Below are 15,548 nucleotides of genomic sequence, written 5' to 3' on the forward strand. Positions count from 1 at the left end.
CTCTGTTCCATACTGACTTGTTTTTGGGGAGCAGTCTTTTCAAACACTGGGAAGAGAAAGGTAGAAATGCACCCTAGCTGTCAAACTTCGTATCAGAAATTATTTGGAACAGTTAAGATATCAAACTATAAAAAGAGGGTTTTATAATGGGAAAGCCAACTCAGCCTTAAAATAAACCTCATATCTTTCAGGACACAGACTTCACATTTCTTACTAAAAACAAAGCTTTTATGATTCTCAGAGGTATATAAATTCCACAGTAATTCATTTATTCAGTGACAATGCTCCACCTTCTAAATCAAACCTCCAACATGTCATTATCCAGTGGCTCAGAACTAGCTCTTTGTGTGAATATATAAAGACTCTGAAGCCTGTGCTGAAAACAAAAGGCAACTCCATTTACTAGCTGTTTGATGCCTAGTCTTAGAAAATGGTATAAGAACACAGAAATTATAAGGAAAGCATTCTCCTAACTGCTGTCTCTATATTTGCAGGTACTCTGTAGATCGACACACTGATATGGACAGAGTATTCAACATCAATTCAGGAAATGGTTCGATATTTACTTCAAAACCCCTTGACCGGGAAACACTGCTATGGCACAACATTACAGTAATAGCTGCAGAGATCAGTAAGTCAAACCTAAATACCACCGCTGTCCCTGATGTAATGAATTTAGCCTGTTAGCTGAGCATGTGGAAAGCATGGCTGGGTAGATGTCAGGGTATATGGATAGTCCACTCAATACTAATGAAGAAGTGGAAAATCTGCAAGAGGTTTTATGTTTACTAGGGACACAGTTCATGAAAAGGTAACTTAGCTGAGGAGGGAGGAAAGGTAACAATTCTACCTTTCTAATCAGTAATAGCCATTTTTAATTTTGAACATGATTGTTGAATTCTGAAATTCATATGTAGAAAGTAAGATGGTTTAAAGCCAAACTGCATTCCATGACTGCATTCAGACTGATCCAGACTGAAGGTGCCAGGCTGAGCTAGGAACCCAGGACTCAATCAGCTTTAAGGATTTTCATTTTTAACTTCTTTCATGTCCTTTGAAATTGCAAGCCATAGTTACAAATCAGTCTATTACTTGGTTTAGGTTTGATCAGCAGAAGCAATATAGTGATAATACTAGTCATGTTCATTTTAGGAGCTGAAATGCCAGGGATCTAGATAAGGATGTGTATGTGGCCTTAATAAACAATCCTCTTTATTTTAATAGATTAATTATGAGCATGTGACATGCCTAAATATTAGGGAATGCAATTCTATTCACTTTTGCAGAGTCAGAGCGTGTATGATTATGGAGCATGGTGGAATGGTAGATAGATCTAATATACACATCAGTTCCATGACCATCACAAAGTCTTTGTGTAACTCAGAGGCTAAAAGGCTTTTTAAAAAACCCACATAATCTGAGACAACATAAGCTCTACTTTCTTATGTTGCATGTATGTGTACATGGCTCAATCAGCTGCTAAACTGTGAGAAGAGTATAACTAAGGAGCACTAGACTCCAGCTTCTTTTATTCTGTAGGTCTTTTTAAAACTGAAAACTGATTTGAAACAATCCTATGTTTCACAAGCAGATGGGGTTATGTAAAACAGTAGTGGGCTAGAGTCTACAGTAATGATATTTCTTAATAGTTCTCTGCCTCTCTTGAAAACTTGCACCTTTTAAAGCTTGGTATGTGGTTTCAGCATACCAAACACTGACTTCTGCCTGCCTGTTAGTCAGGTGTTTGTGTTTCTGTTAAGTCTTTGAAGGCATGATCTAGGGTCAAGAGTTGTACACTACAGACTGAGCTCCTGGGTAGGGGAGGAGGGGAAAAATAAACACCTAAAAAGGAAAAAATAGCAATAACATTTAGGAAGGACACTTGCATTGATCCCAGCGGAACTGAAATAATATAGAGTATAGAAAATGGTATACTATCTGAAATTCAGCTTAGCTTCTATATGAAATACTCATTGAATTCCTTGCCTCCTCCCTTAAGGACAGACCTTCTGCTGGGCCAAACACTCTAAACTAAACCTTTTGTGTCTGACACAGGCTTCTGTCTTAATTACCATTTCTCTTTAGTCTGAATCCTTCCAGGCTGCAACAAGCTGCTTCCCAGGCTGTGCTTCACTGAGCCTGGACCAGATTTGGCATAACTGGGGTAGATGACTTGCAAAGGCAATTTTCTTGGCTGAAGTGCAGCTGTTCAAAGAAGCCTTGGTCTGATCCAGGCTACCTCACTAATTTTAGTCTCAAGAGACTAGACTGGAAAGCACCACTGCTTAATGCTTCTAGCTAAACCCAGTAATTTCTAGCAAGGGTAGCTAAAGCCCTACTCCACTAAATTCCAGCTAGTCATTGATTGGTCTCAGTGACATACCATCACATCAAACTCCACATATATTTCACTGAACTAATCTAAAAGAAATATCCAGTCAAGTTACAGGCAGGATGTGCATTCAGATGAATGTGTGTGTAAAAACAAAACAAAACAAAGTTTAGAAAAAGGTACAGTCATAAAGATAAAAACCATTCAGTGATGACTGTTCTTGATTTCATCTTACAGTAGGAAAAAAATGAAAATAAGGAAATTGTTTTTTCTTTCATGATCTAGAATTCTCAGTTGTCCATTTTCAAATGTTGGGCTTTTTTCACCAGTATGAGCTGCAGTTGCTCAGCAGCCTGGAGAATCATGCTGTGAATTTTGCAAACAAATAGTGAAACATTGGTTCAGTACATCTGCTACAGTCAGAAGACAAACTGGAAATAAAACTCAATACAGAGGACTTCACAGCTGCAGAATTACAGCTGATTTACTGGAGAGAATTTCCACAGTATTTTTAAATATTCTCTACTTAACACTTAAGGGTAAATCAAGCATTGGCAGACTTTGAGGCTGTATTCACAAAAAAAACCCCAACAAACCAAAACTTTTAACAGTTTAGTTGCTGGCTTAATAGAAAACCTACCACTGAAGAGATGAATAGGTTTAAGCAGTTCATTGAGTGGAGCAGTTTATCTGTGGAGCTTTTTTCAGAGATGTAGCCCAGCAGTAATTAAAGGCTAATGCAAACAAATTAACCTACATTAATTAGTTTGCAAAAGTAATTTGAAAGATGACCAAAAAAGACTTTAGGTTGTATACATATATTTCAACTTACCATTAAAATCATAAAAAAGGTCCATGTCCATAGAGCACAGATTTTTAAATGAAGCTTCCATTTATTACAGTATCATTTTAAACTGTGAGAATCTTAAGCACTTAGAAATAAAATGAAAAATCATAGAGTCATATTTAATAGTTCAAAAAGCAAGAAAGAAAACAATTGTAATCCTTGAGAGGAAAAGCAACACGTCTGCCAATATATTTGAATGTATTTGTTAGAAAGGTATGCCCTTACAAAATAGTCTTGCCAATAGTCCTGCAACTTCAAATGAGTACCTTTTATTTCTGCCTATTATAAAAATTCAACATTCGTATTGATGTATTTTAGCGCATTCAGCCTAGTCTATATTATACATAAACTGTTATTTTATACATTGAATGAATTTAGCCCAATGGTTCATATTAGAGTGGTTTATGCCTAATAGAATCATATTAACTTCAGTGGGACTGTGGAGCTTTAAAGCACAATATTTTGTCCAAATGACTGAGCTCTGTAATAAAAATATACAGTGCCAATTTTGGAGGAGACATTTTCAAATTTATAAAAGAATGATAAACACAGTAATAGGACTTTTATTAAAGCCTAACTCAACAAGCTACTATAATGAATACTTGCAGATGCATACAGAAACTTAGATTTGCTATATTTTATTGCACTATTTTTTCACTTGAATCATAGGTTAAAATGCATTAATAAACTATATTAACACGGGTAGGAAATTAACGCAGCAAAAGTCGCTGAGAGCCCTCATGAAAGGGAGCGGGAAGGTATTTATTTTAAATGAAATTCATTTCAATCACACTCATTTCCTCATAGCTTTCACTCTCTTGCATTCCCACACCCACATACTCACAGGCACTGAGGTGGGTATGTCGAAGTGTGGCCTAGATCATGTTTTGTGTGATATGGAGCACAAAGGACACAGTTCAAGTCCTGGCAATGTCTCCTGGTTTCCTTTTGATTGGTCATGACAACTTGGTTTGGGTGCAGGTCTTGCACCTTTTAGGAATCAATGGTTGTTATGATGTGACTTTTTGCCTCAGAATCTTGCCTATTTCACTATTCATGGCTCCTAGGCAAGGCTGCTGCCTGTTGCTTTTCCTCCTTATTTTGTGTATCTAAAGCCTGTCTGTCTCCCGCCAAAATGATAAGGTATGGTCCAATAGGACCATTAGTCCAACAGGATAAGGAATGGTCTATACAATGTGGTTCATTTTCAAATGTTTTCATTTATATCTAGAAAGATGACAATATTTTCATCAGTATCTTTTGTTCAGGAACATCCTTGTCAAATTCAATCTCTTGGCACTATGCAGTCCTTACAGGGAAAAAATTTCATGTTTACATATGACGATCTACAGATTCTATATAGTGCTTACGTTCTTCAGCTGATACATTTTAGTCTCAGCTTTAGAATATCAGCCAAATCAATTCACAACAGATTAGAAAATATCTCTGATCGCAGCAGCAGTTACTATTTGCATAACATAATGATAATCATGTTAGCTTAAGGAACTGTGTCACAAGATTTGTAGGGGAAAAAAATCATCTCTTCATGACTCTTCAGCCTCCTGTTTCAGAGTTACGGAAGGGAATATGTTCTAGAAACTTTTTTACCACCAAACTGTATCAGTTAGGGTAATAAATAGATTTCATTTAATTCCAATATTTATATATATATTTTTATATATGTGTGTGTGTGTATATATATATATATTTATCTCACACTTACGTCACACATACATTCATAATCATACTTGCAGTCTTCAAAGAATTTTGTAAATCCTGGACTCCTACCCAATCTTAATTGTATAGCATACACAGAATCAGAGTAACGATAACACAGCATAATTTTGTGGAGTTCACCCCATAAAATTTCCCCAGAAATCAACAGAATGTAAGTGGAATGTTGTAGCTGAGATGAATTAAGGCAAAGAGTCCTTAAGTCTGTCTTTTTCTTCTCCTGCACTGAATCAGTAGCTGGGCTAAATAAAATCTCTATTATTTATGGTTTTATCATTTCAGACAACCCAAAACAAAGCAGCCGTGTCCCAGTGTTTATTAAGATTTTGGATGTAAATGACAATGCTCCAGAGTTTGCCATGTTTTATGAGACCTTCGTCTGTGAAAATGCAAAGGCAGAACAGGTGTGTTGTCTGCTTGTACTAAGAAAGTAATCCAAATTAATTGAGTTTTGCTACTCCTCTTGCATCACCTCATCAAGAGTACACGTTGCAGTGCATGAAACTGTCAGTTTTGCAAAATTAAACTAAACAGTGGCTGCACAGTATCTGATTACACTTAGTATTCTTGCAGCTAATGTGACAGTATGTTTTACACTGTTGTTTTCTGTTCTGTACCTTGTTATCTCTGATTCATTTTCATTCTGTGAGTCTCTGCTTTATTCAGGCACCTCCACTGTCTTCTTCAAAAACATCTTCAGGTCCATAACTGTTAGAGGTCCTGTCTGTGATATAACTATTTCCTGCCAGATAACTCTCACTCTACCAGTCCTATTACTAAATCATTCAAAGTAGCAGATAATTTGGAAGATTCAGCCAAGCAATTCCTGTGTTACGAGATTTGGGTAGATAAACATACAGTCAGCTTGGATTGTCTCACCTTTCACCTCTATTGCTTGACACATGCAAAGGTTTCCTACCTGTCTGGAGTAGCATCAACCCAAGCCTGCTCTTGAATTCAACATGGTTTTCCTGCCAACTTGCAGGAAAGTTATGGAAAGTCATTATGTTACTGGCTGATAGCACGGTCACCCTAACCAGCATTGACAGCATATGGACCACTTCTGTTAAGTTCAGATAGCAGCATCAGCTGCCTTAAAGCAGAAGAAAAGAATGAATATTGTAAGATTGCTTTACAATCCTAAAGAACATAGATAAGCATAAGGTCCACTGACTTTGAAGATAATTTTGTTCTTATTGTTTCAGCTTATACAAACATTAAGTGCCGTTGATAAAGATGACCCTTACAGCGGACATCAGTTTTCATTCTCCTTAGCACCCGAGGCAGCCAGCAGCTCAAACTTTACACTACAGGACAACCGAGGTGAATTTCTAGGAAGACTTTTCTTTATTATCTCATCCTTGCTTTCAGTCTTCAGATGAAGATTTAATATGTGCTTTGTGTTTCCAGACAACACAGCAGGGATATTCACCCGAAAAACCAGATATAACCGGCATGAAATGAGCACCTACTTCTTGCCAGTGGTAATATCAGACAATGACTACCCTATACAGAGCAGCACTGAAACAGTGACTATTAGAGTATGTGCTTGTGACCATCGAGGAAAGATGCTGTCCTGTAATGCAGAAGCCTTGATTCATCCTACTGGTCTTAGCACTGGGGCTCTGATTGCCATTCTTCTTTGTATCATTATATTGCTTGGTAAGTAGTTCAGACACATTTTGTTCCTTTCATGGTTATTCTACATTGCTACCAGTGTTTATATCAAGGTTAGGACAAGAGCAAAACAAAGACATCCTTGTCTTATCCTGCATTTATGTTATTGTATTTCCTCTCCTGAGGGCTGCTACAGATATGGTGTGTAGAACACATCCTATGTAATCCTAGTTGTCAAAAAGTTAGTAATATCCAAGCAAGAGAAGATATCTGGGCTACACCCTTTGGTCAACAGAACGAGACAATCACTTCTAGAGAGACATTCATCCCATTTCGTAATTGATATCTGAGGTGAACCAGAGCAATCACCCTCTGCAGGTATCCGTCTCTTTCTGTTGACATTAGAAGGAGGCCAGAAAACTTCATTTTAATTAATTTCCTGTATTTAAACTGAGGAGAAAAAAGGCTCAGCGCTTTTGTTCCATTGGAAAAAGAAGCTGAAATGGAGTAGCTACTAAAGCACTTTCTCAAAAGCTGCAGGGTTCTCCCTTTCAGGAACCTGTAAATACGAAGAGTTTGCATCTTGAGTATGGAGGATGTACAGATCTCTGGTTACAGCACTTACAGGTAGTCAGTATTTTTTTAACCTGAAAATAAGGACAGTTTGCAAAATCTCTCACACTCCTGTTACTTGGGTTCCACTCCTCTTGTGCAGCAAACAGAGATGATAGGTTCTTTGGCCATTAGCCATAGTCTTTTCTTCTGGGGAGAACTGTACTATACAACACCGGCAGTTCTCAGGGAGACTTTATCAGTCACCTTTAGTATCTGTCCAGGAAAGAAGAGTCAGACCAATTTTATACCAGTAAGGTGAACCAGGGGAGAAAACGTTTCTCTGTGATTCCATTTCTTTCTACCATACTCATATCTTCCTTGGACAGGCTCATCACCATTATAGAATCATCCTGAACTTTGCTATTAGCAAAATTTCCCTCTCCAGTGATAAATTAAAGACCGCATTGTGATTCTCGGAATTCAACAATATAGCCATGACTTGCCTAAATAAGTACTATCTCATTTTCAGAAAAGATTCCCACAGTAACAATCTTACCCTTAATTTGCCATTAAATTCATTTTTCAAAACATGGTCTTTAAGGCCTGAGCTCAGTTTGTATCAAGTTCCTTACCAGAAAAAGAAATCTAATGCTGCAGATAGTCTTGCACTCATTAGTACAACTGTTCTCATTAATATCAATCTGACATTAAATGATTTCCTGGTTTATGTCAATCGAAAATAATTGATTCTGTGTGCTAAGCAGCACTTTATGTCAATTACTGCTCATGCCACCATGCACCATAAGCAGATTTTCAATTAACTCAGCTATATAATTTTCTATTTTCAGGCTGGTTGCAGGGCTTGCATGTGCATCCACCACTGAGTGAAAAACAATACTCTGGGCAGACCTGAACCACAGTTTAAAGTTTAGTAATAACAAAAAGTGCCTGTAAATTGCTAGGTTTATCTGCAGTTTGAGTAAGTCTGACAGCTTATCAAGAGACCTCAGATACTGCTAAACACTGACATGCAAATAAGCATGATGTACTTTAACATATAATATCTAATGGGGTTTTTTTGCCTGTAAGTCCAGCACAAAAAAAAACCCCCAAGTATCAGAGATGTGACATAATTATCAAAGTCTCATCCTTGCATACTCTATGTAACACTTATTTTTGTTAATGAGATACTTGAGCAACCCATCCACATAAAAACTATCAGTCCTGTGCTTTCTTAGATCATTCTACCGGTTGCTATTCTGGACACCCATTCAAAATCAACACTGTGTTTTTCAAGTTCTCCAGAATTTTCTCCAGCTGTCTCTGTTCCCTCACATAGACCTTTCCCCAGTCCTCCCACGTAGTGTCACAGCTTTATACTCAAGGAAGAGAATTCTCTTCCACTGCATTCTTTCACAGCACCACAAGGAAGCAGCACTTAAATTAGGACTTTAAGATTACATCATAAGTAAATCCTCATCATTCGGGTAAGAGCCCAAAGCTTTCAGCATTTGAACCAGCCCTCCTAATTCCTTCAGTTTCACCACCTCACCTATTTCCTTTCAGCTGACATTAACAGATATTCTCCCTTACTCACTCTATTCCTGTAGTAAAGACACAGCAGGTATTAGAGCATTTTCCTACTTTATCCAGTCATCTTAAAATCCCTCTATAGTCAACGGAGAAAAAGAATACAAGACTCTTCTATGACATGCTTGAGCACACCCCCAGATAGTTTCAGGCTCTAAGCAAACCTGCAGAGGAGCCCGTAATTTAAAAAATATGATAATTTTTTGTCTGACAAAAGAAGCTAAGAAAGACAAGTTGCAATGGGCTAAAATTTTGGTTTGGGGACATTCTCAGTCCTTGGCATTTCCCTTAACAGAGCCACAAATGAGGAAAGGACTGCCATAAAAAGTCTTTAACAGTTACTGTGCTTTGACACACACCATTTTAGAAACACAGTTGACATGAAAGATAATCTTGATCCACCTTATCATCTTATGTCAATGAGTTTAGGCATTTTCTGATTTGCTTTGATTTGCTATGAAAGAACTAGAGAGACAGCAAGATGTGTCTTTTCTTGGAGACTGCATAGCAGAACTGAAATACTGAGCACTGTGGACCTCAAAGTACCGAACCAACAGTGACAGTAGTAATACATCCCTGCACCTTGCTGCTATTAATTCATAAATATTCAGTCATTAAGGTAGAATTCAGCTAAAAAATGTGAAATTAACTTCTAAAGGAAATAAAGTGTTGAACATATCACCTCCTACCCTCTGTGCCCAATTCTCCAGCAGTACTGGGGATCAGTATTGAGTAAAAACATTTCAGTGTGGATCAGGGCCTTGGAAAGAGCTCCTGCCCTCCAAATAAACGAAATGTGTGTGTGTGTGTGTATATATATACATTTATATGTATATATACACACATGCATTCTATAATGTAATGCATAAAATTATCTGTTTGAGAAATCTCATGCCTTTGTCGGATTAAATAATATCATGACTATATCTCATCAGTCTAAGATTTAAGCCATGTACTTTTTTAAGGTGTTCTACTTCGTAAAAACATGCCAAAGAAGTTAATAAAACTTGGACTTTCAGTGCATGCTGGTTGAAAATGCACTTCATATTCCAAGCTTTTTTCCCAGAGGAGGATAGATCTATTTACCTTGAAATGCAGCTTTGTTAACCTTTTATCCCAGCCCCATACATACTAGCCTTGTCCACAACACAAGTTACACCTCATCCCAGCAGTTCAAGGTAAATAACTTCTGATGCTACTTATTTTGTCTCCAAAATAAGTGTTTCTCTCTTCCCAACTCTCATGAAACTAGTCCTGTTCTCAAGGCAACAAAATTGCTATATGACTCTGGGTAAAAATGTGCCTACTGACAAACAGACACTTGGCTTCTTACAAGCTTGACGTTTCCTTTCTTCTAGTGCATATCTGTGCCATTTCATCTCCCAAGGTACTCACAAGGCAGAGCGAGCACAGTCTAAAAACCTGATGTGTGCATTCGCAGTTTTGCAAAACATCTTTTAGAACTTTGAATTCGAGCAGAGGCATGGCATTTCTTTGGGGTTTTAATGGAGTTAGGGATTAACCTTTCCCTTTCTTTTCCCCTGTTATTTTTGTTTCCAGTTACAGTGGTGCTGTTTGCAGCACTGAGACGGCAGCGGAAAAAAGAGCCTTTGATTATTTCCAAAGAAGACATCAGAGACAACATTGTCAGTTATAATGATGAAGGTGGTGGAGAGGAAGACACCCAGGCGTTTGATATCGGCACGCTGAGGAATCCTGAAGCCATAGATGATAATAAATTGCGCAGAGACATTGTGCCGGAAACACTTTTTATGCCACGGCGGACTGCAACAGCACGAGATAACACGGATGTCAGAGATTTCATTAACCAAAGGTTAAAGGAAAATGATACAGACCCAACGGCACCACCGTATGACTCGTTAGCAACCTACGCATACGAAGGTAATGGTTCTGTGGCTGAGTCCCTCAGCTCCTTGGAGTCGGTGACTACAGACGGAGATCAGGACTACGATTACCTCAGTGACTGGGGGCCTAGGTTTAAAAAGCTGGCAGATATGTATGGTGCAATGGACAGTGACAAAGACTCTTAATACATTGCCTTTTTTTTTTCCTTTTTTTTTTTCTCCTTCCTCGTTTTCAGAAACAGCATTGAGATATGTGAAGTGGCTCTTTCTTTCTATTTCTCCACAGCTGTTCTACCCATTTGAATTGTCTAATGACTGCAGTCTGTGTGGATCAGCCGTCAGAAAACTTTTTCTCGTATCATTTTATGAGCTTCCAAGAGGCAAAGTTCTTATTTTTTAGCCCATCCAGTTTACCAAGCCAATCTTACAGGCACGGCAGTAGTGGAGGGGAAAAAAGGATCAGATGGGGAGCAATATTTTTACTTGTTCTGCTTATATTGTAAATTGGAGTATATTACTGTTTAGGCTCACTTGCTCTTTTTACTTGTGTTCAGACTATTCAGCTCAGACGACTGCTCTGTCGATTGTGCATTGCACATCCCAACATAATGAGGTACCCTAGTTTACCCTATGTATTATAGTCAAAAGTAGTGGTGATGCAATGAAGGTTTATTATACAAGTAGAGTCAGCTGAGAAAAAAACATCAAACATGCATTTTACTCATGAGGAGGGTAGAAAGGCCTAATGGTTATTTAAATCTAAGTGTTTTTCTAGAACTCGTCCTTGCCCCCAATGCACTGAATCATACTAACACACACATATATATAGTTCATTGACTGCTATGTATATATTCTTCTGACCTAGCATTGCTGGAGAGATGTGTGTGCGTGCATGTGTGTGCAGTCAGTAGCCTCAGTATCTAATTCTTAGATGGTTTCCCGGTTCTAACCCAGACTTTTCTTAAGATATGGGGAAAGTCATCCAGCCCAACTCCAGATTAGATCATCACTTGGAGGAAGGAGAAGATCATAACTGTGCTTTCCTTCATACTTTTTCCAGTTCAGTGATGGTCACTATGCTAGGGAGGTGGAAGTCGGGCTTTTCATACACATCTACTGCTGCCTTTTCTCATGTGCAGGAGGGGAGAAGTAACCTCAAGGTGGCTGCCACCCACTGGGGCAAAAGGAGCAACTGCAAAGGAGGAAAGTGCTTTTTTTGTCCTGACCTTCCTGGCCTGGATGCCCAGGGTGGCTTCTTGACTGACTCTGCCCAGTTCTATTTGTAAAGTGGGGAGATAATGCCTACCTCATCAGGATGTTGCAAGAGTTACAGAAGTCACTTGGAAAATGCTTTAGAGATTGAAAATCCTGGCATTTTGCCAAAGGAAGTAATTTCTCATGCTTTTGGGTTGTTGGTTTTCTGGGGCTTTTTTTCCCAGATTCAAGCCCTGAATGCGCAAGTGAGACTCAATTGTCATTCCAGTGGTCTGAAAAGCATGGTTTATAACTATAAGTCATTTTTAAAAAATAAACTATTTGGCCAGTGTTGTTAAAGATTTCACCAAAGGGTAAAATTTTAATCACAAGTCTCTCGTGTGTGTTTATCTGCTTTGCCAAGCTAAGTAATTTTTGTCCAGGAGTGAGATGGGAGAAGAGTCCATAGTCTTAGGCCTAAACAAGTTTCTTTACAGCGTGCGCACCACTCAGTATTTCTGCTGGTTTGTCAAGCACATTGTCAAGCATATGCAGCTGCTGCTGTTCAAATCCAGCCATCTAAGAGAGGCTATCTGAAGAAAACCTTAAGGGGCTGCCATGGGACATATACAGTCCCAGGAGCTAAAAGCTGCCCTGGATCCGAAAGCAGGAACACAGCCCATGGCACTGTGCCAAGGAAAGAAGGATTTTTTTAATTTATTTTTTTTATAGACCTCATACATAACTAAGCTAATGTATTTCATTTTGAAATAGTATTTAATACTAGAATTACAGGCATGGATCTATTTTCCCCCTCTCCCAAATCTTCAATGATTCAGCTGGAAAACTAAACAACAGCTCAAATTTGCTCTAGATATAAAGAGAGGAGGGAAAAGATTAATAAACAGAAAATTAAAAGGGATTAAAAATTAATCCCTAGAATTCATTACTCCTAGAGAGTTAAATAAAGAGAGCAGTAAGATGTCTGAGTATTAGACTTTTACATGCACGACGACATAATTTCAGGTTTTGCAAACTGGCTCACAGCAAAGAGGATGTGCCAGTCATGCTGTGGTGCCTGGCTGGGATTGGAAAGGACTCCTTCGCAGTGGGAAGCACTGCAGATTTACAGGCTTAGGGCAAGGCAGTGAACGGCTTGCAGATGCCCAGCATGATCAATTAGATGGGTTTTCAGAGTGGAGGAACCCAAGATTTCAAAGGCAGCTGAGCCTCCAGTCTCGCTGATGGAGGCATCTAACAGTGCTTCAGTGCAGCAGAGCGCAGTGCCTAACCCCACTGTTTAGGGGCTGAGGCTGTTGTGCCCATCACAACAGCAATAGCACAACAAGGTCCTTTTTATGTCCTCCTGAGGGCCCCTCAGTAATTTAAGAAGATACAAACCTTTGAAAGCCTAGCTCTTCATGGCTTCCTTGAAACCTGAGCATCTGGGAGGCAACCTGTCTGAAACCTGGCTCTGGCTCATAGGAGGAACCATCTGGATTTCAGATACATGGAGGAGCAGCAGATGCTCACCACCACCTGCCACAGCTCACTCACTTTGGACTGCTTTCCTCATAGTCAGCGGAAACAGTGTACCCCTCAGGGCACTCTTCCAAATTGCCCCCCTACCACACACCTGTATCTCACCCTTCATTGCATGGGGTGCAAAAGGCCTCAAGCTCAGAGTCGATTTGGATGTCCAAGGTGAGCCAGTGAACTGTCCCTCCCCTCCTCAGGAGGACAGAGATTTGCGTGTGGAGGGGACAGCAGAGATGGCTGTGAAACCGCGCACGTATTTGGCCCTGCAAGCCATTCCCAGCTTGCAGGGAAGAGGGAGTCGCCCTCGCTTGACTGAAAATAGACCTTGCACCCCAAAAAGACTGGGCCACCCTGTGGGTCAGCTGGCACTGGTCACTCCTTGGGGTGGAGTAACAAGACAGGAGGATCACGGATCTTGTAACTACTTTCCTACATTTGTACAGTGATTTTGTCTTATTTAGTGATTGTTAGTAGCAGTCCAAACTCAAGTTTCTTTTTTTTCCCTTTTTTTTTCCTTTGAATTGAAAGCTGGTTTTATCTTGTCCATTGAGTGACACAGTAAATAATAGAGAGTGGCTACTCGTGCCTGTTGTGTAAATATACTATATATAAGATTATGTTATGTCACCACAAATATGGTGCCTGAATAGCAAATGGATTCTTCTAAGAAAATTCATGGCAAACCTCACATCCAAATTATTATTTATGCATCTAGGTTTTAACATCTATTTTTTCCTGCAAATTAGACAGATTTAGTGTCTCTCACAGCAAGAAGAGTTCAATTCTGTCTTTCCTTCTTGCTTGGCAGTACCACAAAGTGCAATTTATAGAATCAGTACTGCATATTAAATATTGAAAGTGCCATATTGCAGTGAATACAAAACTTTGCAGTAGTATTTCTTTGTACCTTGTTGCATGCCGGCGTGCTAGATGATAGAAGTGAGTATTTAACAATGCTTTCACACAATGCTAGAATTGACATTTATAGATAAAAAAAAGTGTTAGACTGGGCCATGAAGTGGATTTTAAGGCTGTTTTAAGCCTGCTCTTCTTACAAACACACTTATTTGAGAAGAAGAAATATTATTAGGAAGTTTAGCTAAACCAGGTGGAGAGATGGGCAATGCAGTTGGCTTTTAATTTGGAAAAATGTCTGGTCTAACAACAGGGGACCCACTAAAAGATACTAAGGAGTTCAGTAGAGTTAACATGATGGAGGCATGTTTACATGGAAGATGTTCCCAGCCTTGCTGCTGCAGAACAATAATATCTCTACACTTGAAATGGAATAAGGTTTCTGGTATAGCTATTCCATCTCAGCTCCCCAAACAGCCACTTTATTCCAGAAAAGGGATTTTTTTACTCCAGAAGAGTTATTATTTCAGGTTAAAACCAACTCTATCCCATGGTATGGGGAGACACAGCAGCAGATGCCTCCACTGCAGCTGTGCCTGGACTTCTCTCTGTGTAGACAGCCGCTTAGAAGAGAGGTGAGGCAGAAACTTGCAGCAAGCTCTGAACAAAGGAACCTGGGGGTTTCCACTGGGCTCCACTGACAGTGCCACAGGACTGGAACTTGTTCCTAAACCTGACGTTGATAGATACGCTGTCTAACCATGAGGAAAACAAGTTATCGCCATTGCTTGTAAAAAGAAAATCCTGGGTAAAATTCCAAGTAGAAGAGGAACACTTCGCCTGTACCAACACCAATATTTTCTAAATTTGTCCTAAGACAGATATATTGTTCTGATTTTTTTTATTTCATTAATGGTCAGGTCTTACATCATTCCATAGACAGGCATTTCCTAGCTGTTGAATGTGAATTTGAGAGACAACCTTCAAATGACCTAGTTTTGGAAGTAGCAGGCTGCATTACAAGGCACAACATTTCCATTTCTCTGTTACAGGAAAAAAAATGCACCCACAAAAAACAAGTAAGTGAAAATTTGTAGTACCACAAAAAGCAGAATGGTCATAAAGAAGTAGAGCAGGGAGAAATGGCCTTGGGAATGTGTGTCTGCAGATGTACAGTATGAACAAAAAGAAGGGAAATACTGAACATTGGAAGCTGGCCATGTTTCAACATCAGACTTATCCGTGTTGAGCAGAGGCAACAGCACATAGTCACTTCTAACACTCCCGGATTCCCTACAGCAGCCAGAGGGACATTTGCATGGATAGGAAGAAATACATCACCAGACCAAGCAAATTAAATCCAGGCCATTTCCATGCAAATCTCTAAGTAAGAAAGTCCCTTTGTCATGATTATTATTAA

At 39.2% G+C, this 15,548-nt stretch overlaps 1 protein-coding gene across 1 annotated transcript in view; it reads left to right on the forward strand.

Moving 5' to 3' along the window:
• LOC104534125 (cadherin-6) overlaps positions 1-10,977 on the forward strand; it is a 48,476-nt gene extending 37,499 nt beyond the window's left edge. Inside the window, exons 7-11 of the mRNA XM_010181916.1 lie at positions 495-631; positions 5,196-5,317; positions 6,119-6,236; positions 6,324-6,575; positions 10,236-10,977. Of these exons, the coding sequence (XP_010180218.1) occupies positions 495-631; positions 5,196-5,317; positions 6,119-6,236; positions 6,324-6,575; positions 10,236-10,726 (1,120 nt within the window). The 3' untranslated portion in view covers positions 10,727-10,977. The remainder of the gene's footprint in view (positions 1-494; positions 632-5,195; positions 5,318-6,118; positions 6,237-6,323; positions 6,576-10,235) is intronic.
• Positions 10,978-15,548: the final 4,571 nt, after the last annotated feature.

Source organism: Mesitornis unicolor, unplaced genomic scaffold, assembly GCF_000695765.1.
Source record: "Mesitornis unicolor isolate BGI_N332 unplaced genomic scaffold, ASM69576v1 scaffold22023, whole genome shotgun sequence".
NCBI lineage: Eukaryota > Metazoa > Chordata > Aves > Mesitornithiformes > Mesitornithidae > Mesitornis > Mesitornis unicolor.